The 27,618-nt window shown below is 53.3% G+C and overlaps 2 protein-coding genes across 15 annotated transcripts in view; both read left to right on the top strand.

Moving 5' to 3' along the window:
* UHRF1 (ubiquitin like with PHD and ring finger domains 1) overlaps positions 1-6,136 on the top strand; it is a 67,217-nt gene extending 61,081 nt beyond the window's left edge. For all 6 annotated transcript variants that reach the window (XM_026455521.1, XM_026455522.2, XM_026455524.2 and 3 more), the window contains 2 exons: positions 691-795; positions 4,631-6,136. In XM_026455521.1, the coding sequence (XP_026311306.1) occupies positions 691-795; positions 4,631-4,777 (252 nt within the window). In that variant the 3' untranslated portion in view covers positions 4,778-6,136. The remainder of the gene's footprint in view (positions 1-690; positions 796-4,630) is intronic.
* Positions 6,137-14,193: 8,057 nt separating this feature from the next.
* KDM4B (lysine demethylase 4B) overlaps positions 14,194-27,618 on the top strand; it is a 193,569-nt gene continuing 180,144 nt past the window's right edge. For 8 of the 9 annotated variants that reach the window (XR_002725124.1, XR_002725125.1, XR_002725126.1 and 5 more), the window contains exon 1: positions 14,194-14,311. The gene's annotated coding sequence lies outside the window, so the exon portion shown is untranslated. The remainder of the gene's footprint in view (positions 14,312-27,618) is intronic. The other variant, XM_023185638.2, reaches the window with a different exon arrangement.

Here is a 27,618-nt window from a genome sequence, read left to right as displayed (position 1 = left end):
CTCCACCTCCCAGGTTCAAGTGAGTCTCCTGCCTCAGCCTCCCGAGTACCTGAGATTATAGGCGCCCACCACCATGTCTGACTAATCTTGTATTTTTAGTAGAGACAGGATTTCACCATGTTGGTCAGGCTGGTCTTGAACTCCTGACCTTAGGTGATCTGCTCACCTCAGCCTCCCAAAGTACTGGGATTACAGGCACGAGCCAGCATGCCTGGTCTATTTTTTAAATTTTTTGTAGAGATGGGGTCTCACTGTGTTGCCGGGTTAGTCTTGAACACCTGGCTCAAGCGATAATCTTGTCTTAGCCTTCCAAAGTTCTGGGATGACAGGCGTGAGTTGCTGCGCCCGGCCAGGAACCTCTCCTAAAGCCCTGTCTTGACTCAGTGCAGGGCGTGTTTGGTGGTGCCAGCTGGTCGCATCTGGGTCCTGCCCAGCATCATTGAGGCCCCCTGTACCGGCTCCGCCCCATCCTCCCCACCTCGCCCCTTGGGGTGTTGGGGACTTCCGGTGAGGCTCACGCCTTTTGGGCCTCTGTTTTTCTCAGAACGGGGACGATGATGGCCCCCGCCTCCTGGAGTGAAGGCTGGGGACAGGATTAGAGGACCCAGGTACATGCCCAGCAGGAAGCCGCCGACCTCTGGGAGCCCTGGTCCCGGGGTCTTTGCCGGCCTCACGCCCGCTTCCCTCTAGTTCCAGTTGTTCCTGAGTAAAGTGGAGGAGACGTTCCAGTGTATCTGCTGTCAGGAGCTGGTGTTCCGGCCCATCACCACCGTGTGCCAGCACAACGTGTGCAAGGTGAGCGGAGACAGCTGCGGGAGCCGGGTGGAAGGTTCCAGAAGGATGACCTGACCTCCCGTTCCCACATGCCCGCCCACTACAGACGGAGGCTCACTGGCTTCGCTCACTCTGCAGCTTTTCTTGGGGCCTTGTTGACTGCTTTCTGGGAGGCCTGTATTATGACGGAGGCCTGGAACATTCTCCCCTCAGCCTTGTATGGCCAAGGGGCCAGGGTGGGAGAGGATGGGCCACAGTCTTGGCCCAAGGTCTGGAGAGGAAGGTGCACATCCCTTGGGGGGCAGGAAAGAAGGCTTCCTGGAGGAGGTGGTGTTACCATACAGCATCCGTGGTACCTAGGACAGCAGGTGAAAAAGCCTGGGTGAGTGAGAAACCAGCAGCTGGGGCCTCTGGTGGCTCTGGGCACTGGGGCGGTAGCTTGGCATGGGCTTTAGACTCAGGACAGGTGGTTGGTCCTAGGAGGGAAACATGATCGCAGCCGATGGTTTTTATTGCTGCTGTTGTGATTTGTTTTTTGTTTTTTTTGTTTTTTTTGAGATGGAGTCTTGCTCTGTTGCCCAGGCTGGAGTGCAGTGTTGCAGTCTCTGCTCACTGCGAGCTCTGCCTCCCAGGTTCACACCATTCTCCTGCTTCAGCCTCCCAAGTAGCTGGGACTACAGGCACCCGCCACCACGCCAGGCTAATTTTTTGGTATTTGTAGGGATGGGGTTTCACCGTGTTAGCCAGGATGGTCTCGATCTCCTGACCTCGTGATCCGCCCGCCTCGGCCTTGCAAAGTGCTGAGATTACAGGCTTGAGCCACCGCGCCCGGCCCCAGCTGATGGTTTTCAAAGAGATGGGTTTGGGGCCAGGACAGAGTCTCTTCCCCTCTGTGCTGTGGGCCTTGGGGCCAGATCATTCTCTGGGGTAGAGTCGTCCTGAGCGCTGCAGGGTGCTGAGCGGCATCCCTGGCCCCCACCCACTCCATGCCAGGAGCTCCCTGCCTAATCGAGACAACCACAGATGTCTCCAGACACCTCCCATTGTCCCCTGGGGGCAGAACTGCCCTGGTGGGCAGTGTGGGTCTGGGTGATGGTTTCTCTGCTGTGACCTCTGGCCAGAGCCGACAGTCCATTGGACAGGTGTAGAAGGGACTGACCCTGCCACCCCGCAGAGCTCCCCAGGCCTCTGAGTTGCCGGCCGTTTTCCTTCCAACTGCAGTCCCACAGTCCTCTCAGCCATGGGCCACACCCCCGGGTCTCGGACTCTGTTTGCTTTCGTGCCAGGAGGCGGATCAGGGAAGGTCAGGAGACAGGGTGTTCCCAGTCACGCCCTTGGCATCTCTGCCTCCCTGGGCCTCACCTGCCTCGCCCTGTGTACTCAGTCCTTTCAGCTGTGTGGGCCGCCCTGAGTGCCCTGAGTGAGGTGGCAGGAGGGGTGAGAAGCCATGGTGTGTTTGGGGCTGGTGGTCCGGGTCTGAGTCATCTCTCACCTCTCAGGCGTGCAGGCACTCATCCCTCCCAGCCTCAGTTGGCCACAGTGAGAAGGGACCTGGTAACACCGTCCTGGCCGCCAGGTTGTCGTGAAGGTCCTGGCTTAGCCCCTGGCAGGAAGGAAATGCTCAGGAGGTGGGCACAGGAAGAGGACTGGCTGTGGGGGGCTCTTGGAAGAGGGAGGCCTGGGAGCCCCGTGACAGTAGGAAGGACTGTGGGGACACTGGGAAACCACCTTTCCTGTGCATTGGTGTGAAGGCGCAGAAGCGCTGAGGATGTAAAGGAAGGGGCTAAGAGCGTCGCTGTGTCCCCACAGTCTGTCCTTGCTGCTGTGTTTCAACTCGGGAAGCTCAGCATCGGAGGGGTTCTGGGAAACAGGCTGTGACCTTCCACCTTGATTTTTTTAAATTGAAAACTTGAGGCTGGCCACGGTGGCTCATGCCTGTAATCCTAGCACTTGGGGAGGCTGAGGTGGGAGGGTCACTTGAGGTCAGGAGTTTGAGACCAGCCTGACCAACATGGTGAAACCCCATCTCTACTAAAAATAAAACAAAATTAGCCATGCTTGGTGACAGGCGCTACCCGGGAGGCTGAGATGGGAGAATCGCTTGAACCTAGGAGGTGGAGGTTGCGGTGAGCCGAGATGGTGCCATTATACTCCAGCCTGGGAGTCAAAGTGAGACTCTGTCAAAAAAAAAGAAAAAAATTGAAATAAAACATTCAGAGACAGCATCTCACTCTGTTGCCCAGGCTGGAGTGCAGCGGTGCCATCAGAACTCATCCTTGAACTCTTGAACTCCTGGGCTGAAGGGATCCTCCTGCCTCAGCCTCCTGAGTAGCTGGGACTACAGGCGTACACCACCATGACCAACATGATGAAACCCTGTCTCTACTAAAAATACAAAAATTAGCCAAGTGTGCTGGTAGGCGCCCGTAATCCCAGCTACTCAGGAGGCTGAGACACGAGAATCCCTTGAACCCGGGAGGTAGAGGTTGCAGTGAGCCAGGATCCACGCCACTGCACTCCAGCCTGGGCGACAGAGCGAGACTCCATCTTAAAAAAAGAAGCCACAGGCTGCCTGGAGCAGGTGACTGTGCTGTGGTCACTGGGCCTCTACCCTTGTGTTGCCACTGCCCTCGCCCAGCTGTGTGACATGCTGCAGATATGTGTCCCCCGTGTAGGCGTCTGCGCACCTGTGTGTGGTGTCTCACTCCTCCCTGGCATGCAGCCAGCCCGGTGGCATCTTCCCTGTTTGTCTGCTTGGGAAGTAGAGGCTCCGGGCCTCTCCGCTCTGTCTCCTCCTGGCTTTCTTCCCCAGGCATGACTTGGTTGAGCTTGAATTTAGGAGTCTGAATCCGCCGGACTTGGTTCCTTCCTCCTTTTCCCCTTTCTTCTCATTGATGTGTATGTTTATCTTTTATTTTTTTCGAGACAAGGTCTTGCTCTGTCGCCCGGGCTGGAGTGCAGTGGCGTGATCACAGCTCACTGCAGCCTCAGCCTCCCTGGGCTGAGGTGATCCTCCCACCTCAGCCTCTGGAATAGCCATGCCCAGCTAATTTTTTTGTTTTTGTTTTTCCTTTGAGACGGAGTCTTGCCCTGTCGCCCAGGCTGGAGTGCGATGGCGTGATCTCAGCTCACTGCAACCTCCGCCTCCCGGGTTCAAGTCATTCTCTTGCCTCAGCCTCCCAAGTAGCTGGGATTACAGGCATACGCCTGGCTAAATTGTGTATTTTTAGTAGAGATGGGGTTTCACCATATTGGCCAGGCTGGTCTTGAACTCCTGACCTCAAATGATCTGCCCCCCTCAGCCTCCCAGAGTGCTGGGATTACAGGCATGAGCCACAGTGCTCGGCCTGATGTGTGTTTATTAAGCATCTACTGTATACCCTGTGCTTGGTGTTGAGAGAGAACACGGGCTCAAAGCTCAGGGAGCATCTGCCCTGTTGTAGATAAGATAAGCACATTAATAAATAAGATGGCTCCACAGGTGGAAGGAGAAGTGCCGTCGTGAAGGCAGATGGGGCGAGGTAATGGGACTGCCTCTGATACTCTAGGGAGGTGTCAGGGAAGGCCCCATAGGGGAGGTGACTTGAGCTGAGCTGTGAGTGATGAGAGTCAGGGGGCCGAGCTGTTAAGTGGCATGACCTGCAGGGACAAAAGCCTGGAGGCCTGGTAAGCTTGGAATCTTAGAGGGCCCCCAAGGAGGCCAGGCTGGTGATGGGCGGCAGGTGGAAAGTGAGACTGAAGGTCAGGAGGGGTCCTCTGGACCTGGTGAGACTGTCCTTGCAGCACTGGGACAGGTGGCCAGGAGCAAACCTGATGGCGTGGATGGCGCTTCTCACGTACCCACTGTGTCTTACAGGACTGCCTGGACAGATCGTTCCGGGCACAGGTGTTCAGCTGCCCCGCCTGCCGCTACGACCTGGGCCGGAGCTACACCATGCAGGTGAACCAGCCTCTGCAGACCGTCCTCAACCAGCTCTTCCCCGGCTACGGCAACGGCCGGTGATCTCCAAGCACTTCTCGACAGGCATTTTGCTGAAAATGTGTCGGAGGGTTCGTTCATCGGCCCTGATTTTGTTCTTAGCGGGCTTAACTTAAACAGGTAGTGTTTCCTCTGTTCCCTAAAAAGGTTTGTCTTCCTTTTTTTTTTTTTTTTTTATTTTTATTTTTCAAATCTATACATTTTCAGGAATTTATGTATTCTGGCTAAAAGTTGGACTTCTCAGTATTGTGTTTAGTTCTTTGAAAACATAAAAGCCTACAATTTCTCGACAAAACAGTGTAAGATTTTTTAAAGATGGAATCAGAAACTACGTGGCGTGGAGGCTGTTGATGTTTCTGGTGTCAAGTTCTCAGAAGTTGCTGCCACCAACTCTTGAAGAAGGCGAAGGGATCAGTCCTTCTCTCGGGTTCTGGCCCCCAAGGTCAGAGCAAGCATCTTCCTGACAGCATTTTGTCATCTAAAGTCCAGCGAGATGGTTCCCCGTGGTGGCCCGTGGCAGCTCGTGGCGTGGCGTGGCTCAGCTGTCTGTGGAAGTTGTCGCAAGGAAAAGAGACATCTCGGGCCCAATTGAAACCTTTGTCTCAAAGCCATTCCCCGCCAGACTGCTAAGCTTCTGAGATCTGCGTGAAAAGTCCTCTGCCCACAAAAGCAGGGAGTTGGGGCCATGCAGAAATGGCCTCAAGGGGACTCTGCTCCATGTGGGCCAGATGTGTGGTTGACGCTGTCCGATGAAGGCGGCCATGGACAGATGCCAGCACACGAAGTCACGCCCAAGTGCCTTTGGTTCGTTCCTTCTTTCTAAAGACGACAGTCTTTGTTGTTAGCACTGAATTATTGAAAATGCCAACCAGATTCTAGAAACTGCGGTCATCCAGTTCTTCCTGACACCGGATGGGTGCTTGGAAACAGTTTGAGCCTTACAGATCATTGAAATTCAATTTTTTAACTCGGCAAGTGAGAACTTACAAGAGGATTTTTTTGTCTTTTTTTTGTTTTTTTTCTATGAACACATTTTCTAAATGAATTTTTTTTGTAGTTACTGTATATGTACCAAGAAAGATATAACATTAGAGTTTGGTTGTTGTTTTTGTTTTTGTATTTTTTTTGAAAGGTTTTGTTAATTTTTCTAATTTTACCAAAGTTTGCAGCCTATACCTCAACAGAACAGGGATATTTTAAATCACATACCTGCAGACAAACTGGAGCAATGTTATTTTTAAAGGATTTTTTTTTTCACCTCCTTATTCTTAGATTATTAATGTATTAGGGAAGAATGAGACAATTTTGTGTAGGCTTTTTCTAAAGTCCAATATTCTTTGTCCAGATTTTAGATTCTCAGAATAAATGTTTTTCACAGATAGACTTGATTGTGTCTTCCTATTTGCAAACTGCCTTTGGAGCTTTTTGTGCACTTTTGTGCATTATTTTACAAAAATCCCAGGAGAAACATGAGGCAGGTGGCTTCAACCCCACTTTACAGTTGAGAAAACTGAGACCCAGGAGATGACGGTGATGGGCTGAGGTTCTAACAGCAGCCTAGGAGGTACTGGGCTGTTAATTTTGCAGCCTTGAGTGCAGGGGTCAGCAAACCACAGCCAATGGGGCCCAAGTCAGGACACTGCCTGTCTTTGTAAATAAAGTTTTATTGACACCACCACACCCATTTCTTTATGTATATAGTGGCGTTTGCGCTACCATCAGCAGAACTGAGTAGGTGCAGCAGAAACCAACTGGACCGCAAAGCTGAAAAATACTCACTGGCCAGCAAAGCTTGCTGGTCCCTTCTCTCGGGAGGATCACTTGAGTGTGTAGGAGTTTGAGACCAGCCTGTAGAACCCAACTCTACAAACAAATAAAAATATTAGCCAGGTGTGGTGGTGTGTTTCTGTAGTCCCCGCTACTCAGGAGGTTGAGGCAGGAGGCTGATTGCTTGAGTCCCGGAGCTAGAGGTTGCAGTGAACTGTGATTGCACCACTGTACTCCAGCCTGGGTAACAGAATGAGATGCTGTCTTTAAAAACGTAAAAAAACAAAAAAACAAAAAAAAAAAATCTCGGATGGTAAAGGGGCTGCATCTTGCAGATTAATTAATTCACACCAATGTATTACTGGTGCCTTTTATTGATGGTTAAGTAACTATATGGGCAGATTTATTTTGTTTCTGAGACAGTCTTGCCCTGTTGTCCAGGCTGGAGTGCAGTGGTGTGATCACAGCTCATCGCAGCCTCCAACTCCTGGGCTCAAGTGATCCTCCCATCTCAGCCTCCCGAGTAGCTGGTGCCACAGGCATGCAGCACCATGATTGGCAAATTTTATTTATTTATTTTTTTGTAAAGATGGGGGTCTCATTATGTTGCCCAGGCTGGTCTCCAACTCCCGTGATTAGGTGATCCTCCCATCTCAGCCTCCCAGAGTGCTGGGATTAGACATGAGCCACCATGTGCAGTCTGAGGTTTCCTTATGAGTGGTAAAAATGTTCTCAAACTGATGGTTGCACATGTCTGTGGATATACTAAAATCCACAGAAGTGTACACTTTAAATGGGTGAATTGTATGGTATGTGGATTATACCAGAAATAAGTGTGAACGTGAAAATAGGAAAGTACTTGAAGGAAACTCCATCAGTGTCCCCAGTGGACCCTTCCTAGAAAACACTAAAGTGGGTTCATTGTTGAGATTGCTGCCTTCTCTTTGATTTTTCTCTCACTTTAAAGAACAATGTCATGTTTAAAAAATGAGCAAAACCCAGAAAAGTATTTGTGGAACTGTTTTGCCACCGACTCTAATGTTGCGCATCATTATTTCCTTCCTGGTTCACTTTAAAAACTTTCTTTTGGCCGGGCGCGGTGGCTCACGCCTGTAATCCCAGCACTTTGGGAGGTCGAGATGGGCAGATCACGAGGTCAGTAGATGGAGACCATCCTGGCTCACACAATGAAACACCGTCTCTACCAAGAATATAAAAAATTAGCTGGGCATGGTGACGCACCTGTAGTCCCAGCTACTCGGGAGGCCGAGGCAGGAGAATGGCGTGAACCCGGGAGGCGGAGCTTGCAGTGAGCCGTGATCACGCCACTGCACTCCATCCTGGGCGATAGAGCGAGACTCTGTCTCAAAAAAAAAAAAAAAATTTTTTTTTTTGGCTGGGCGTGGTGGCTCACACCTGTAATTGCAGCACTTTGGGAGGCTGAGGTGGGTAGATCACCTGAGGTCAGGAGTTTGAGACCAGCCTGGCCAACATGGTGAAACCCCATCTCTACTAAAAATAAAAAATGAGTTGGGTGTGGTGGTATGCACCTGTAATCCCAGCTACTTGGGAGGCTGAGGCAGGAGAATGGCATGAACCCAGGAGGCGGAGCTTGCAGTGAGCCGAGATTGTGCCACTGCACTCCAGCCTGGGCGACAGGGCGAGACTCTATCTCCAAAAAGTCTTTTTGATTCAAGATCTCACTTTGCTACCCAGGCTGGAGTACAGTGGTGGTGTCCTCATAGCTCACTGCAGCCTCAAACTCCCATGCTCAAGCAATCATCCTGCCTCAGCCTCCTGAGTAACTGGGACTACTACAGGTGCAAACCACCATGTCTGTCTACTTACATATATAATATATAAAATATATATTTTGATGTATATATTATATATACATTGATATATATATATTATATATATATATCTTTTTTTTAGTAGCGAGAAGTCTCACTATGTTGCCCAGGCTGGTCTGGAACTCCTGGCCTCAAGCCATCTTCCTGTCTCCCAAAGTACTGTGATTACAGGTGTGAGCTACCATGCCTACCCTAAAAATCTTGAACAGCTCTATTGAGATAATAGTTCAGGTAATATAAAGGTCACCCTTTTAAAGCGTACAGTTCAGTAGTTTCATTTTACTGTGTGTTTTTTTTTTTTTTTTTTTTTTGAGATGGAGTCTTGCTCTGAGCGTCGCCCAGCCTGGAGTACAGTGGCACAATCTCGGCTCACTGTAACCTCTGCCTCCTGGGTTCGTGCCATTCTCCTACCACAGCCTCCCGAGTAGCTGGGACTATAGGCGTTTACCACTATGCCTGGCTAATTTTTTGTATTCTTTAGTAGAGATAGGGTTTCCACTGTGTTAGACAGGATGGTCTCGATCTCCTGACCTCGTAATCCACCCGCCTCGGCCTCCTAAAGTGCGGGGATTACAGGCGTGAGCCACTGCACCCGACCCTGTGTTGTTTTTGAGACAGTCTCGCTCTGTCACCCAGGCTGGAGTGCTGTGGCTAGATCTCTGCTTACTGCAACCTCCCCCTCCCAGGTTCAAGTGATTCTTCTGCCTCAGCCTCCCAAGTAGCTGGGATTGCAGGTGTGCACCACCATGCCCGGCTAATTTTCGTATTTTTAGTAGAGATGGGATTTCACCAGATTGGTCAGGCTGGTCTCGAACTCCCGACCTCAGGTGATCCACCTGCCTCAGCCTCCCAAAATGTAGGGATTATAGGCGTGAGCCACCGTACCTGGTCAACTTAGTGGTTTTAGTGTAGTCAGTACAGTTACGTAGCCATCACCACCATCTAATTACAGAACTTTTCCATCCACACAAAAAGAAACCTCGCACCCTTTTGCAGTCACGCCCTGTGTCCCTCCCCCAGCCCCTGCCAGCCACAAATCCTCTTTCTGTCCTTATGGATTTGCCTGCCCTGGACATTTCATATAAATGGAATTATACAGTATTCTTTTGTGTCTGGCCTCTGTCACTAAGCATGGAATTTTCAAGGTTCATCCATATTGTAGCCTGTGTCAGAGCTTTATTCCTTTTCATGGCTGAGTAATATTCCACTGTATAGATGGGCCACCTTTCTATAATCCCCGTTTGACTTGTTTTAAAGACGTTGTCTTGCTCTGTTGCCCAGGCTGGAGTGCAGTGGCACAATCTTGGCTCACCGCAACCTCCACCTCCTGGGTTCAAGCGATTCTCCTGCCTCAGGTTCCCGAGTAGTTGGGATTACGGGTGCACACCACCGTGCCTGGCTAATTTTTTGTATTTTTGGTAGAGACAGGGTCTCGAACTCCTGACCTCAAGTGATCTGCCCTCCTTGGCCTCCCAAAGTGCTGGGATTACAGGCGTGAGCCACTGCACCTGGCCTGTATTGTTTTCTATTTTTAAGAGACAAAGTCTCGGCCGGGCGCGGTGGCTCAAGCCTGTAATCCCAGCACTTTGGGAGGCCGAGACAGGCGGATCACGAGGTCAGAAGATCAAGACCATCCTGGCTAACACGGTGAAACCCCGTCTCTACTAAAAAAATACAAAATTCTAGCCGGGCAAGGTGGCGGACGCCTGTAGTTCCAGCTACTTGGGAGGCTGAGGCAGAAGAATGGCGTGAACCCGGGAGGCGGGACTTGCAGTGAGCTGAGATCCGGCCACTGCACCCCAGCCTGGGCGACAGAGCGAGACTCCGTCTCAAAAAAAAAAAAAAAAGAGACAAAATCTCACTTTGTCACCCAGGCTGGAGTACAGTGGCATGATCATAGGTCACTGCAGCCTCAACCTTTTGGGCTCAAGGGATCCTCCCACCTCTGCCTCCTAAAGTGCTGAGATTACAGTCATGAGCCCCATCTCTTTTTTTTTTTTTTTTTTTAAGGGAGTCTCTGTGGCCCAGGCTGGAGTGCAGTGGTACAATCTCAGCTCACTGCAGCTTCCTCCTCCTGGATTCAAGCGATTCTTGGGCTTCCCTCTCTCTCTCTCTCTCGAGTATTTGGGACTACCGGCATGCACCACCACACCTGGCCAATTTTTGTACTTTTTGTAGAGACAGGGTTTTGCCATGTTGGCCAGGCTGGTCTCGAACTCCTGGGCTCAAGTGATCCTCCTGCCTCAGCCTCCCAAAGTGCTGGGATTACAGCCACTGCACCCGGCCTCCCATTTCAATTTGTTAATGCAGCAGACCAACCCATAGGAGGGAGGGAAATCTATTAAAGCATTGAACATTTCTGTGCTCCACACCTTGCCCGTCTAGAAAGATTGATGGAGAACAGTCGGAAATTGAGCACTGGGCCTGCTAATTGGAGATTCCTTGATGTCTGAAAGCCAAGTGAAGCCTCCTGCTCTTGTTTAGGGGGAGGTCCCCAAGCATTCCCTGCCCCTGTCCTTTGTGAGATTTGCATCTGACTGCAAAGAATGGAAGAAAACTAGGGCAATTAGGTGAGTGTTCCCTAAATTAATCTGTCCATTAAAATATTCTAGGGAGCATTTCCTTCCTTTTCGGAGGATGAAGACTTCTTATCTGACAGCAATTTGAGTGTGTTTTTAAGGTTTTAATATGCAAGGTTTCCAAAACTTGGAAAGAATCGGATGGTGCCCTCAAGGAGACCCAACACCTAGATTCTAGGATTGTTAGTGTTAAGTGTTTCTCATACTAGATGGCATTAAAACTTTGTCTACGCAAAATAAAGTGGAGAACCCATTTTGGTGACTTGGTTAAAAATATTTGTATTGTCTGTGAAATCTAAACACCCCCACTGTCTTACAGAATATACTTGGAAGTAGAACAGAAAGCCCTATGTATGTGGGGTGGGGGACTCCTCTGCATGACTGCACTTTTTTTTTTTTTTGAGACAGGGCCTCATTCTGTCGCCCAGGAGTGCAGTGGTGTGATCATGGCTCACTGCAGCCTCGACTTTCCGGGCTCAAGTGATCCTCCTCGGCCCCCAAAGTAGCTGAGACCACAGGCATGTGCCCCCCAATCAACTCATTTTTTAAATTTTTAGTAGAGAAGAGGTCTCGCTATGTTGCCCAGGCTGGCCTGAAACTTCTGGGATCAAGTGATCCTCCCACCTTGGCCTCCCAAAGGGCTGGGATTATAGGTGTGAGCCACTACACCCAGCCTGTCTTTTAATTTTATTTTTACTTTTTATTTTGAGACGGAGTTTGACTGTCACCCAGGCTGGAGTGCAGTGGTATAATCAACGGCTCACTGCAGCCTCCACCTCCTTGGGCTCAGGTGATCCTTTCGCCTCAGCCCCCGAATAGCTGGGATTATAGGCATGTGTCACCACCCCCAGAGACTTTTTGCATTTTTTTTTTTTGTAGTGATGGGGTCTTGCTATATTGCCCAGCCTGTTCTCGAACTCCTGGGCTCAAGTCATCTGCCCGCCTCAGCCTTCCAAAGTGCTGTGATTCCAGGCATGAACTAAAATTAAATCTTAACTCCATGTGGAATATATGAATATGGTCCCATAGGAATTTAAAACACCCAGAGCTGCTTAAATTCTCCTTTGACTTCTCTTTTTACCAGCATGCAACTTTCCTTCTCTCCCCAGGGATTAAGTTAGTTTCTTCAGGTTAGGAGTACCTTTTTCTGTGTATTGACAGGCTTGTGTGCTCTTAAAAACCTCATACCGGCTTCTGTGTGTGTTTCCATATACATTTTATTGAGTACAGGATTCTGGACCACTGCCCCTAGCTCAGCGGTTGGGAGATATTTCATGATTGCGTGCAGATCGGCCTCCTTTTCTTTCTTTCTTTTCTTTCTTTTTTTTTTTTTTTTTGAGATGGAGTCTTGCTCTGTCGCCCAGGCTGGAGTGCAGTAGCCGGATCTCAGTTCACTGCAAGCTCCGCCTCCCGGGTTTACACCATTCTCCTGCCTCAGCCTCCCGAGTAGCTGGGACTATAGGCGCCCACCACCTTGCCCGGCTAGTTTTTTGTATTTTTTAGTAGAGAGGGGGTTTCACCGTGTTAAGCCAGGATGGTCTCGATCTCCTGACGTCGTAATCCACCCGTCTCGGCCTCCCAAAGTGCTGGGATTACAGGCTTGAGCCACCACGCCCGGCCGATCGGCCTCCTTTTCTTTTCTTTCTTTTTTTTTTTTGAGATGAGTCTCACACTGTTGCCCAGGCTGAAGTGCAGTGATCTTGGCTCACTGCAACCTCCACCTCAGCCTCTGGAGTAGCTGGGATTAGAGGCATGCGCCACCATGCCTGGCTAGTTTTGTATTTTTCGGTAGAGACAGGGTTTTGTCCTTTTCGCCAGGCTGGTCTCAAACTCCTGACCTCAGGTGATCCACCTAACTCTTGTCTCCCAAAGTGCTGGGATTACAGGTGTGAACCACCACGCCTGAGCCATAGCACGGGGCCTGGCCTCCTTTTCAATTGCTACATAGTAAGTATTCCAGAGTACTGATTGCTATTAAGTTACTTCTCTAATCCCCACTGATGATATTTAGGGCAAAGTATTGGAAACAGTTGCAGACAGCCCTGCTGCCGGCATTCTTGAATTGTGTAAGCTCCAGACCTTTTATTTTGGTACATCACCTCCAGGAAGAATTGCTGGCTGGGTTATAAGGTGGATGCACTTAGAATGTTGTTAGAAAATGTCAAATTGTCCAATTTACACTCCTGCCCGTCCAAATGGGGGGATGCCAACGCCTCTGCGTGGCCCAGTACACAATGCTCATTTTGTGAAGTCACAGGGTCAAATCTTTCTCCGTGCCTCATCCCACTTAATCCTCGCAACATTCTCAAAGGCGGGTAGACGGGGTGTGGCTACTAGCATCATATCCATTGCACAGTTGGAAACTGAGACTCGGCGAGGTTACGTTGCTGGAGGCCAACCACAGTGAGGCATGGGGCCCGGCTGAGCTTTGAACCCAGGTCAGAAAGGACCAAAGCCCATTCTCTGCCATTTTAGGGAACTTGGGGAGAGGGACCCTAACTTTATTCGGAAGGCCTTGCCCCTTGGCAAAGGTTTGTTGATTATGATGGAAATAGACCTGCGGGGGCGGGGTGGAGGCTCTTGCTGCTTTACTCTATGTTTCTCCTGTTTTCGGTTCTCCTCCTTTGTAAAACGGATCGCTACGTCTTCTAGCTTGGAACTGCAAATGGGGGAACGCTACGCCCACATTCCGGCCACGGGTTTCGAACCTGCAGCCTGCACGTTCCCGGCCGGTGCTGATGCTGTGCTGGGTCTCACGTACTCAGCCGCCGCCTGATAACCAGGGCGGGGCCCGGAGCGTGCGGGCAATGATTGGCATCCGCCCCAGCCTGTCCGCGCCTCGGGCTGGCCCCGCAAGCCAATACTGGCTACTCTCTGTGCGGTCGTCGGGCGGGCCCTGAGGCTTCCTTGTCAATCCGAGGCCCAGCTGCCGTCGGGTTGGTCGCGGCCGCCTTGGCTGGCGTGCGCCCCCTCCAATGAGAACGGAGCCGGTCAGCGGGCACGTGGGTGGGCGCCGGCGTGTCCCCGCCGGGCTGCCAATGAAGAGGCGAGGCCGGCGTTTGTCCCCTCCCAATCGCGAAGCGCGGTGGGCGGGCCGTGCGGTGTTGATGGGCCCGGCGGAGGGGAGGGGCGGAGCTGTCAGCGCGGGCCAATGGGCACTCGGGCGTGGGTCAGACAGCCAATGGCAGTCGGGGCGGAGCTGGCGCGCGGCCTTATAAGCCCCCCCCGCGAGCGCTCGCGGAGGGCCCGGTCGCCAGCAACCGAGCGGGGCCCGGCCCGAGCGGGGCCTGGGGGTGCGACGCCGAGGGCGGGGGAGCGCGCGCCGCTGCTCCCGAACTGGGCCGCGCACGCCGCCTCAGGTGAGCCCACGAGGAGGCCGCCCGGCCGTGTCCGAGCGCGGACCCCGCCGCTGTGGCCGCCCCCGCGTCGCGGCTCGGGGCTGCGGGCGCGCCCGGGACTCGAGGCCCAGGCCTCGGGCGCGGCCTGCTCGGGCCGGGCCTCGCGCTTTGTCCGGGCCGGCGGGGCGGTTGGGGGCGTTAACCGCCCGGCCCGAGGGCGCCTGCTGGTTTTCGGGCGGGGGCGGCGGGGCCGGACAATGGCGGGGCGCGCCCAGGGGCGGGAGCGGGGGCCCCTTCCTGGGCCGGGGGCGCGCGGGGGCTAGGCGTAGACGGTCCTGGCGCCCCGCACAAAAGATGACAGCGTGGGTGGCCCCGGCCGGGCCCTTTTATCACCCAGGACGACCCTCAGCGTATTATTATTATTATTATTTAAAGAAAGCAAGAAAAAGAAAAAAGACCCCAGTACCTGGGTAACCCCCGCCTGCGTTTCTGGCCCTTTGGGCGCCAGAGGGGCTAAGGGGAAACCCTTCAGCTGGACACCCAGGGATGCCCCCTAAATGCCTATCATTGCTCCTGCGCTGCCCCCACCCCCGGTCAACCTGCTGTGCCTTGGTGGCTTCCAAACTTGCCCCCCGTACGTACCCGAAACCCCACCCCTCCATAAGCATATGCAATCTGGATTTTAGGAAAAAAACGTCTTGCTATGCAACGGCAGCCTCCACGAGTCTCCCCGTCCCTCCCCCTTCCAGCCTGATCGCCATCTCGAACGAAGCCCCTGCTCTAGAGAAAGGAATTGAGGAGTTGTTTCCGCCGAGACCCCTTTTCTGTGTCCCCCGTGGACATCCCCGTAGGAGCTGGGGACGGACTCGCTCTGAAATCTGCTTGACCTGGGGTCTGCCAGGGCCCAGGTCTGCGCTCAGTGGTGGTCTTGACAATCAGATAGGACCGGGTCTCTGTCCACCTGGGCACGGTGGGAGGTTTTTTAGAGGCATGTTTTCCGCCCCTGGGGGCAGTGGAGGCATGGACTGCTTTTGGGTGCATCCCATCTGTTTGCTTGGGGGAGGATGCTTGTGTTTTAATAATTCAGCAGCACCTTGGGAAATGTTCCCTGAGTTGTGAAACTAGTGAGAAGGTGGTTCAGCTCCGTGGAGCCCAGTGATCATGTCATATGTGAAGAGCGTCTTTTTCCATGTGTTTCTGGCTGGGGCATGTATTCAGCAAGTTGCTTTGGGTCCCACCGGGTGCCTGCACTGTCTTGGGATCTCTGGATACTGGGCTGCATTCAAGGGATCGGTGCCCTGCCCCACCCCTCTGCCTCAATGACCATTTATCAGAATCTCCCCGGGCTGGAGAATGCTCCTAAAAACAGCACCAGTCCTAAAGCAGGCTCATTAGACGACTCCTATGGGCTTTTATCACTGCCGTTCGAGAGCTAATGACTCCCCTAATTCCCCAATAATAGCTTCCTTATGAGCCACCAGGAGGGTTTGTCAACACACAGGGTCAGCCTTCTCTTGCAGCCCCTGCTGACGCAGTGGGCAGCCTCTCTCCTCTTTGCAGTTTATGTTTTGAAACCCTGAAGGTCGGAGTGTAAAGCCGTGGTAGAGTCAACTTCTGTCTGAGCCGAGGATTTCTGGGACTTGCCAGCCTCGTCTCCGTGTGTCTGATTGGACACCTGGCAGGTCTTGGCGCTCCCCCTCCTTGAGCCGGCAACACCAGGACGGGTCAGACCATCCTGGCCTAGAGGAGGTCACCGCTGGGGAGGAAAAGGGGGTGACGGAGATTCTGCTGCACAGATGGGTGTTTGTGTGCAGGCTGTTTTGGTGGAAGCGTGTACTGTGTCAGGAGCTGCGGGTGCCTGCCTGTGCACGTGTGTGTTTAGTTGCTGAGACTTGAAATATATATGTGGTGGTAACAATCGGTTTCCTCGCATTTTCTAACCCTTTCCTCTTTGGGGAGGGAGCTGCTAACAAGATGTTAACTACTGGTGCTTAAAGGTATAACTGATCAGCCACCGCACAGCACCCCGCCTGGCCTTTGTTGTACTTTTCTGTCTCGTGGAAGAGACCCTTCCTCAGCCTCCTGCCCCATCTTCGGTCCCTGTCCGTCCTGCAGGAGCCCTCTGGGGTGGTCAGGGGTCACCGTCTGTGTCCTTCTCTCCCACCTGACCACTCTGCCTGTGCTTTAATTCCTAATTGCTCTGTCTCCTCTGCTGGTTTCCTGCCCCTGTTTGTCCTATGCCCCACCCACTCCCCGATGAGCTGGGGAGGAGCCTCAGCTCCAGGGAAGCCATCTGTCCTCGGTTCCATCTGACACCTGTGGGGACGGGCCTTGCGGTCATGCGTTCACCTGGTCTGGGACTGCTGGGTTTTGAGTGCCGAATGCCATGCCGGGACAGGTTGGGAGGAGTCCCTGGCTCCTGTGGGTTTAGAGTGTGGTGGGGGAAAGGGTGAGCTGGCTGCCCAGGGCCTGGTCACAGCTGGAATGGTGGTGTGCAGTCCACTGCCCTCGGGCCCAGCTCAGGGAGCAGGCAGGACGAGGCAAGGCTGTTGAGGGCCTGAGGTGCGTTTGTAGGTGGCTTTGTTCCCTGGATTGGGGAGCGGAATTGGGAGTTCAGAGCTGGGTGACCTTGAGCCAGTCACTTGCTCAGTAACAAAGCAGGTCAGGGGGCACTAAACCTTTCTGAGCCCACTGGGCGGGAGGGGACGGAGAGCAGATGAATGGGGTGGGGGCTGGCGGGGGACTCCGCAAGCCTGCACTGGTCACCACCATGACAGATCCGCCGTCCTCATCCACAGCTTCATGCTGGGCTCCTGGCTCAGTTCCAGGGACCTGCCATGAGGCAGCTTGATGGGGCCTTCAGATGCCACAGCCCTCCCCCTTCCTGCCCCAGGAGCCTCTGCTCCTGGCTTAGGATACCGGACAGGAGAGCAGGGTCCCAGCCGGGGCTCCGTTCTCATCTGGTGGTCTTGGCGACATCTCTGGGTCTCTGCCCTCGGTCCCATGCCCCACACAGGCTTCAGAGTTGGAGAGACCTGGATTCAGATTCCTCCTCTGAGGCGGTCACTTCCCCTCTCTGGGCCTTGCTTTCTTCATCTATAAAATGGGTGTAATGGGAACACCTCCCTCCCAGGTGGTTGTGAGGATCAAAGTGGGTAAAAGACACTGAAGCTTGCAGGGCGCCAGGAGCTCTGAGTTCAGAGCCGGTTTATTACATGGCAGGACCCTGCTGCCCCATTGGGGTCTCCCCACCTCTGCCCTGTCCACATTCTGGGCTGGGACATTCCGTGGTGGGGCTGTCCTGGGCACTGTAGGGTGGGTGTGGGCAATATCCATGACCACTACCCACCAGATGCTAGTAGCACAGTGTCCCCTAAGCTGTAGCAACCAAAAATGTCCCCTGGAAAGCACTGTCACACCCCCCCAGTGAGAACCTTGGACTTGGCCTTCAGCCCTGCGGCAGCTCACGGTGTGCTGTGACTGTGATGGGCCTCAGCTCCCTTTCTCTCCTCCCCACTCACCCTTTAGCAGTGAGTGACTCCTATTTGCAAACTGTGTCCCGGCCACACTCTTCACCTGGTGGTTCAGGTTCTCCGCGACTGTCTTTCTGCCCTTCCAGGGTGGCAGCTTCCACCTGAGAGGAGAGGAGTCCCCCCCAGGGTCCCCGCACTCCGTGCATCTGGCCTCTGAGCTCCGGGTCTTCCTGGGCTGCTCTCTGGCCTCTGAGCTCTGGCAGGTCCTTGCCCAGGCTTGCTTGGCTGGCCCCAGAGGTGGCACTTCCATACCCTCCCAGTCACCATAGCCCTGACCTGTCGATTTGCCGGACAGTTTTCTTTAAATCCATTTTAGAATGACGCACCTCTTTGATCTTGGCCTCTTCCTGAACAGTAATGTCCCCAAAGTTGTGGGACCTTAATGTACTAGTTGCACATACTTTTATGTATGTGTGTATGCCTGTATGCATGTATGTATATTCGCATGCATGTATGTGTGTATGTATGTATGCATGCCTGTATGCATGTATGTATGTTCGCATGCATGCATGTATGTGTGTATGTATGTATGTATTTTGAGACAGAATCTCGCTCTGTCACCCAGGCTGGAGTGCAGTGGCTCAATCTTAGCTCACTGCAAGCTCCGCCTCCCGGGTTCAAGTAATTCTCCAGCCTTAGCCTCCCCAGTAGCTGGGATTACAGGCACCCGCCACCATGCCCGGCTAACTTTTGTATTTTTAGTAGACACAGGATTTCACCATGTCGGCCAGGCTGGTCTCAAACTCCTGACCTCCAGTGATCCACCTGCCTCAGCCTCCCCAAAGTGCTGGGACTACAGGTGTGAGCTACTATGCTTGGCCAAGTTGCACATCACATACTTTTACTAACCGTGTTCAAATGAGCTTAACCTCTATATTTGAAAAATGTGTATCTTCCCAAATATTGAGGCGGGAGTGGATTTACAAATTGATGTTTTTTGGTTTTCGGATGAATTGATTTTCAAGCTCACTCCCTGCGTGACTTGGCCTGTTCTAGGATGCTGGGCTTGATTAGATCTGGGTCCGTCCATTCCCTGCTGCTCCCTCGAGGAGCTCGGAAAATGGCCTTCTCTGTGGGGGCGGGGAACATGGGGAGTCTCTACCTTCTGCTTGGTTTTGCTGTGAACCTAAAACTGCTCTCTAAAACAAAGATATTAAAAACAAAATAACTGGCCGGGTGTGGTGGCTCACGCCTATAATCCCAGCACTTTGGGAGGCTGAGGCGGGCAGATCACGTGAGGTCAGGAGTTTGAGACCAGCCTGGCCAACATGGTGAAACCTCGTCTCTACAAAAATAAAAAAATTAACTGGGCATGGCGGTACACACCTGTAGTCCCCAGCTACTTGGGAGGCTGAGACAGGAGAATTATGCCAAGATCCTCCACTACACTCCAGCCTGGGTGACAGGGCAAGACTCCATCTCAAAAATAAAAAATAAATAAAATAAATGGCCAGGTGCGGTGGCTCACACCTGTTATCCCAGCACTTTGGGAGGCCAAGGCGGGAGGATCACCTGAGGTCAGGAGTTTGAGACCAGCCTGGCCAACATGGTGAAATCCCATCTCTACAAAAATACAAAAATCAGCTGGGCGTGGTGGTGGGCACCTGTAGTCCCAGCTACTTGGGATATGGGGGCACGAGAATCTCTGGAACCTGGGAGGCAGAGGCTGCAGTGAGCCGAGATCACACCACTGCACTCCAGTCTGGGAGACAGAGTGAGACTGTCTCAAAAAAAAAAAAAAAAAAAGTAGTCAAAGGAGTAAAAACCAAAACAAACAAAAGATCTTCCCCTGCTCAGAACCTTCCGGTGGCTTCCTATTGCCCTTGGGAAAAATTCCAGGCCTTTTCACGTGGCCCCTTCGCTCTGTCATCTGTGGCCTTGTCTTTCCTTTCCTCCTGCTCTCCCTCCTGTGCCTGCTCCTTTCCTGGCACAGCTGCCTTCCCTGCCCGCCCTTCCCTTCCCCAGGACCTGTGCACTTGCTGTGCCCACTGCCTGGGGCTCTTTCCACCCAGCGGGCTCCTTGTCACTCCAGTCACCTCCCTTCCCTGCTTCTCCTTCTTTGCATGTCACATGATCAGAGCTGGGTATTAATCTGTTTGTGTATCTGTTTGTCTCATCTACTAGGGCAGGGGCTTTTTCTGAAAGGGCCAGAGAGTAAATATTTTTGGCTTTGTAAGCCGGAGGTCATCTCTGTCCAGACCGCTCTACCTTGCTGTTGTAGCAAGAAAGCTCCCGTGGGCAAGTGTGCCTGTGTTTCAATAAAACTTTATTTATGGACACAAACATGTGAATTCCATGCAATTTTTACGTTATAAGACATTTTTTTTCTTTTTTTTTTTTTTTTTTTTTTTTTTTTGCAACCACTAAAAGATGTCAAAACCATTCTTAGACTGCAGGCTGTACAAAAACAGGTGGCAGGCAGGATTGAACCTGTGGGTTGCAGTTTGCAAATACCTGGCTAGGGTGTGAGTGTCACACTGTGGAAAGCTATGGAAACAACGTCAGCCTTGCGACCCCCTAGGATGTAGGGCAGCTCCTGGGACATGTTGGGTGTTCAGTGGACATTCCTTGTTGAATGAATGAATTTTTTTTTTTTTGAGACAGAGTTTTGCTCTGTGGCCCAGACTGGAGTGCAGTGGGCTGATTTTGGCTCACTGCAACCTCCACCTCCCGGGTTCAAGCGAGTCTCCTGCCTCAGCTTCTCAAGTAGCTGGGATTACAGGTGCGTGCCACCATGCCTGGCTAATGTTTGTATTTTTAGTAGAGATGGGATTGTGCCATGTTGGCCAGTCTGGTCTCCAACTCCTGACCTCAGGGCATCTGTCCATCTTGGCCTCCCAAAGTGCTTGGATTACAGGTGTGACCCACCGTGCCCAGCCTGTGTGTGAATTTGTATCTTCCCAACTTAAAAGCATTTAGAGTCATACTCTAGACTTAAAAAAAATACGGGCCATGGCCGGGTGTGGTGGCTCACGCCTGTAATCCCAGCACTTTGGGAGGCTGAGGCGGGTGGATCACCTGCGGTCAGGGGTTCGAGACTATCCTGACCAACACGGAGAAACCCCGTCTCTACTAAAAATACAAAATTAGCCGGGCGTGGTGGTACATGCCTGTAATCCCAGTTGCTTGGGAGGCTGAGGCAGGAGAATTGCTTGAACCCGGGAGGCGGAAGTTGTGGTGAACTGAATCGTGTCACTGCACTCCAGCCTGGGCAACAAAAGGGAAATTCAGTCTCAAAAAAAAAAGTAGGGGGGTGTCATGGGTAATTTCAAGGATCCTTAAAACTGCAGGAATGTAAGAAAATGTGATGCTGACATCCACCCAGACAGCCTCACCGTAAAGGAGGAAAAAAACAGCTACAAACCGTGTAGGTTGGGGGAACACTTCACTGTTCGAGACGCCGGACTCTCTTGCTGTGGGGTTCACGCGGCCGCCTTTCTGTTACATCTCACCAAGTGTCAGAAGCACGTCGAGTCGTGTACTCGGCCCAAGGAGTTCAGTGTGACCTGGCAGGAACTGAGGTTTTGTTTAAAAGGAAGACAGCATTGCACAATTTCACAAGGCTTTTGTTTTGTAAGCATCCGAACTCTCCTCATTACCAATGCTAGCGCCCCCGATGGGAGGGGCAGGGGCGTCGCAGATGGTGGTTTCTTCATCCCTGAGCACAGGAAGACTCAAGAGCGAGGTGGCTGAGCCGGTGCAGAGCTCCGCTTTGTAGAGTGAGTGGATAGGTGCCCGTCGGTGGCCATCGTGCGGTCAGTGGCCGAGTGGGGGACTGTGCCCGGCCACACTTCCTTTGTCTCACTCTTCTCCCGGCTGACAGGCGTTTTCTGAGCCAAGTAGGTCTCTGGCATCTTAGATTTGGGCCTGTCCCAGGAACGTTCTGACTTGTCAAGAAATCGTACCGTTAATTTACGGTCATGCTTTCTTTCCTTGATTGAAATAAACAATCTGGAGAGGCTTGCTCAGAATTTCTTGGCTTTCAAAAGTGGCCTTTTTTTCTTTTCTTTTTTTTTGGCTTGCCCTCTGTCTCTCCCTGCTTCTCTGGCTCTGCCTCCCTTCCCCCTTTTCTTTCTTTATCCACCTCAGCGATCTCAGCGAACACGAGGGGATGGATGACAAGTTTGTGTCCAGCCATCTCTGCCCTGCTGGCGGGCTGCGCCTCCTTGGCAGTGGCTGAGCGCGAAGTTGCTCTGTGGCTCTGGACTGGGATCGTGTGTGTTCGGTGGACAAAGGCTGAGAATCCCGAGGCCGACTGCCAATGGCTGCTGCACCCCGAGACCCCGAGGGCTCTCAGGTGCACAGTGACAGTCACTCACGCAGACCTGGCCCCGTTTGCCGGTAGGCACCACCACCGTTGCATTTTTCAGACAAGCCCGGGCGACCCACTGTGAAAACGTCCGCGGAGGGCACAGTGGCGGGATTGCCCCCTGCACAGACCTCCCTGCAGCATTCATAGCTGGACCCCAGTGATGGCACCTTGTGGGCTGCCGGCGGTGGCGGTGGGCCTGTTTTTGTTTCAGTGGCTGCCCTAGTCTCCAGGGAGGGAACGTGGAGACGGATGATTTGTGTAAGATCGGCCGGCTGTGGATTCAGAATCGCTCTTTGTGTGATGGGTCCCAGGGGTCCCTTTTGACCACAGAGCCAGCCTGAAACTACCCACGGGTGCTGCAGACCCCTCGATCATGGCGGGTTGGAAATGGGCTGTGTCCTCAGCCAGGACTCCAGACTGCAGCATGTCTGGGCAGCAGCCTGGAAGCTGGCCAGCCCGGGCGCCCCTGGGAACAGCACTTGACACGCTGGCTGGGTGTCCCGAGTGAGGGGCGCCACCCTGGGCTCCCTGGGATGTGAGCAGGACCCGAGCCAGGCTCCTGGACCGGGACAGTCGCGTCATGTTGCCGTCGTCCCCTTCATGCAGCATCTCCATACTCTCCTAAAATCCCATCTGTCAGACAGTGTTGGCTGGAGGCAGAGCGGGCCTCCTGTCTTGCTGTTGGGCTGCATGGATCTGATTATTTTGCTCAGGAGAGACAGGATTGCCGTCTCTAGCATGCACTTGGGTCAAGCCCCTGGAATTTCAACTCCTATTCACTGCTCTATTCCAACTGCTTCCCTCAGGAAGGGTGGGGACGAGGTGGAGGAAGTCGCTCTCCTGACACCCCTAGAACATAAGGCATCTTGGCCGGGCACGGTGGCTCATGCCTGTCATCCCAGCACTTTGGGAGGCCGAGGAGGGTGGATCACCTGAAGTCAGGAGTTCAAGACCAGCCTGGTCAACATGGTGAAACCCCATCTCTACTAAAAATACAAAAAATAGCCGGGCATGGTGGTGCGTGCCTGTTATCTCAGCTACTTGGAAGGCTGAGGGAGGAGAATCACTTGAACCTGGGAGGCAGAGGTTGCAGTGAGCCAAGGTCGCACCACTGCACTCCAGCCTGCACAATGTAGTGAGACTCTATCAGAAAAAACAAACAAACAAACAAAAAAAGAAAAAAGAACATAAGGCATCTCATGTTACTGTCTGTCTGGGCTGGAGTCAGTGGAAGCCACGGAATTTTCTTGGCCCCTCCAGCCATGGGTGTCCTGTGTACCCCAAAGGCAGAGCAGAGCCTACTTCTCAGCCAGAGCGCAGAGGGCAGCTGCGTTAATCGAAACAACAGCTGTGCACTTCTGAGCCTGTCACTGGCCCAGGGGAGGGAGGAGGGATGGGCTGCAGCGAGCGGGTGTGGTCAAGCCCAGGCTGGTGTGTGGTCACTGGGAGCTGGGGCCGCATGGCTGCGGTGGTGCCACACCCTGGGTCCCTCTGAGTGGGTTTGCATTGTCCAGCTCCGCCTGACAGTTGTCAAATGCATGCGTGCCTGGTCAGGGGCACAGGGTGGCCAGATGACCAGCGTCTCCTGCCCGCAGGGCCTCTTGGTGGAAGGAGATGGAAAAGAACTGCCAAGAGGGATAGAAACCAAGCCTGGAGGCTGGATGGCTGTAACCCAGCACTGTGGGAGGCTGAGGTGGGAGGATTGGGGGAGGCCAGGAGTCCAAGACCAGCAAGGGCAACGTGGCGAGACCCCATCTCTACAAAAATTAGAAAAAATTTGCCAGATGTGGTGGCAGTGTCTGTGGTCCCAGCTCCTCGGGAGGCTGAGGCGGGAGGATCGCTTGAGCCCAGGAGTTTGAGCCTACAGTGAGCCATGATTATACCACCGCTCTCCAGCCTGGGCAACAGAGCAAGACCGTATCTCAAAAAAAACCGCAAAAAACCAAGCCCGGGGAAGCACAGGGCAGGGCAGGGCAGGGAGGCTTCCCAGAGGAACTGCTGTTTGCGCAGAGCCTTGTCCACTGTGGGAACTGTCACAGATGCCTATGAGCTTGGGAGCAGAGGAAGTAGCGAGGGGGATTTGGAGGTGTGGCCTGGGAGACCCAAGAGGGGATGGGGTCAGGGTGAAGTCCACCTGGCTCGCTGCAGGCAACCGGGTACCCAGGCTCTGGGGTGTCTCTGGAGGCGTCCCCCGAACCAGTGTGATCATGGGTACATGAGGCAGCAGGCAGCCCTGTCCTCGAGGAGCTCAGTCTAGAAGCCATTCCTGTGACCAGGGAGAGCCGTCTCACAGCTGCCCAACCATTGGCTTCAGTGTGCTGGCCAGGTTCTGAATTTTCTAGGACAGCCTCCCTTAGAAATGATCCTGCCATTTAAAAAAATATATAATTCTATGGAGATACCATTCACGTACTATAAAATTCATCTCTTTAAAGTATACAGTTTAGGCTGGGCACAGTGGCTCACATCTGCAATCCTAGCACTTTGGGAAGCTGAGGTGGGCGGATCACTTGAGGTCAGGAGTTTGAGACCAGCCTGGGCAACATGGTGAAACCGCATCTCTACTAAAAATACAAAAAAATTAGCCAGGCGTAGTGGTGCATGCCTATAGTCCTAGCTACCTGGGAGGCTAGGGCATGAGAATCGCTTGAACACAGACAGCGGAGGCTCTGGTGAGCTGAGATCATGCCACTGCACTCCAGCCTGGGTGACAGAGCAAGACCTTGTCTCAAAAAAAAAAAAAGATACAATTTAGTGGGTTTTAGTACATTCACACAGTTGTGCAGCCATCACCACTATCAAATGTTAGAACATTTCTGTTATTACACAAAGGCACCCTGTCTCCACCGGCGGTCACTCTCCATCCCCTCCCCCATCTACTGGTACCTACACATCTCTTTCCTGTCTCTGGATCGGCATGTCCTGAACATTTCATAGAAATGGAGTCACACACCGTGTGGCCTGTTGTGTCTGGCTTCTCTCAGTGGGCCTGATATTCTCAAGGTGTATCTATGCGTGGCGTGTGTGAGAGCCTCTTCCCTTTTCTTTTCTTTTCTTGAGACGGAGTCTCGCTCTGTCGCCCAGGCTGGAGTGCAGTGGCCGGATCTCAGCTCACTGCAAGCTCCGCCTCTCAGGTTCACGCCATTCTCCTGCCTCAGCCTCCCGAGTAGCTGGGACTACAGGTGCTCACCACCACGCCCGGCTAGTTTTTTGTATTTTTTAGTAGAGACGGGGTTTCACCATGTTAGCCAGGATGGTCTCGATCTCCTGACCTCGTGATCCGCCCATCTCGGCCTCCCAAAGTGCTGGGATTACAGGCTGGAGCCACCGCGCCTGGCTTCCCTTTTCTTTCTTTTTGTTTTTTTTTTTTTGAAATGGAGTCTCACTCTGTCACCCAGGCTGGAGTGCAGTGGCGTGATCTCAGCTCACCTCAACCTCTGCCTCCTGGGTTCAAGTGATTGTCTTGCCTCAGCCTCCTAAGCAGCTGGGATTACAGGCATCCGCCACCACACCCGGCTAATTTTTGTATCTTTAATAGAGACGGGGTTTCACCACATTGGCCAGGCTGGTCTCGAACTCCTGGCCTCAAGTAATCGGCCTGCCTTGGCCTCCCAAAGTGCTGGGATGACAGGCGTGAGCCACTGCGCCAGGCCTGTCTTGTCCCTGTTCATGGCTGCGTCCTAGTCCCCTGTGCGGGAGGGCCCTGTTTTGGTTTCCATTCATCTCAGTGGGCATTTAAGTTGTTTCTCATTTTTTCAGCCCCGTCCTCTCCCCAGTCCGTGGCAAAGCTCAGGGATTCCTGTGCTGCACCGTGCAGACGGTGGACTGAGCCGGCCCCCAGGCAGAGACAGCTTAGAAACCATTTGTGGGGCTGTCTTAGGGGCAGGGGTGGGGCAGGGTCAGCTTGGTGGAGGCTGGGCTGTGGCTAGGCTTCGAGGCGCAGTGGCCGGGCGGGCCTGCAGGGGTGCACAGGTGCCCTGTGAGGCCACAGGGTCTGGGCTCCAGGTCGTTAGTGGTGAGACCGGGCCACGGGCCTCCTCTCTCTGCTCTGCCCTGCCTCCAGCCTGAGCTGGCCTGCCCTGGCAGGGGCCTCTCCGTGCAGCCACAGGGCCCCTGTGTCTCTGCTCCATGGGGCAGCGTGGCCCCAGCTGACCACAGCTCTGACTCACCCTCTGCTTTGTCCTGTAAGGTCACCCCTGGTGAGCAGAACCCCCGATTCCACCACACCAGGGCTCGAGGGCTAACCTGTCCCTCCCCGTCCCTTTGTTGGTGTTGCCCCGCTGTCTGGTTGGCTATGCCAGCCTCCCTGAGGGGCCTTGAGAGAAGATGCAGGGGCCTTTCTTCCCCAGAGCCGCTCCCACGAGTCCAGCCTGGGGCTCCTGCGAATCCAGCCTGGGGCTCCCGCGGATCCAGCCTGGGGTTGGAGAGCACGCTGCTCCCTGGGTCACTTCCCTTTACTGGTCTGGGGCCTGATCCCAGCCCGGGCAGGGTTGGGTGCCTTAGGAGGTGGCTACCAGGTTCTAAGTGTGACCCTGGGGCCCAGCAGCCTCCACCGGGACATCCCCCCAGGGGGTTAAAGGGGTAAGTGAGTGCCCCCCTGCCATGCTGGGCCTCTTGGGAGTGCAGGTGGGTTCTCCAGGGGAGCAGGTGACACTGCCAGGCACAGGTGGTGCTGAATGGTCATCCCAGTGCCAAGCCCCACCTCTTCCTGCCTCTTCTGTGGTGCTCTCCCTGTGGGAACAGTGACGTGCCTGGGGACTGTCGCCTGCTCTCCCCTGAGAGAGGATGTGGGTGACCTGGGGTGCCCCATGAGTACCCCAGGGGCTGCTGATGAACATGGGAAGACCTCATGGCAGGGGGGTGGTCACGTAACTAGACACTACCAAGTGTCATGTGGTGAAGGTGGACCCCTGCCTTACACCATGGCCAAAAGCCAACCCCACACGTAGCAGAGACCAGAACATGTTACTAAAATGGTTACAAAACCTCTAGAAGAGCCAGGTGCTGTGACTCACACCTGTAATCTGAGCGCTTTGGGAGGCCGAGGTGGGCGGATCACCTGAGGAGGTCAGGAGTTTGAGACCAGCCTGGCCAACATGGAGAAACCCCATCTCTACTAAAAAATATAAAAATTAGCTGGGCGTGGTGGTGCAGGCCTGTAATCCCAGCTACTTGGGGGCGGGCTGAGGCGGGAGAATCGCTTGAACCTGGGAGATGGGGGCTGCAGTGAGCCAAGATTGCACCTCAGTACTCCAGCCTGGGCAGCACAGTGAGATTCTGTCTCAAAAAAAAAAAAAAAAAAGAGCCACACGCAGTGGCACATGCCTGTAATCCCAGCTACTTGGGAGGCTGAGGAAAAGAATCTCTTGAAACTGGGAGGCGGAGGTTGCAGTGAGCCAAGATCGCACCACTGCGCTCCAGCCTGGGTGACAAGAGCAAGACTCTGTCTCAAAAAAAAAAAGAAAGAAAGAAAGAAAGAAAAG

This window comes from Piliocolobus tephrosceles, chromosome 21, assembly GCF_002776525.5.
Source record: "Piliocolobus tephrosceles isolate RC106 chromosome 21, ASM277652v3, whole genome shotgun sequence".
NCBI classification, from domain to species: domain Eukaryota; kingdom Metazoa; phylum Chordata; class Mammalia; order Primates; family Cercopithecidae; genus Piliocolobus; species Piliocolobus tephrosceles.
Note: the sequence above shows the minus strand (reverse complement) of the source record. Positions and strands in the feature narration are given on the sequence as shown.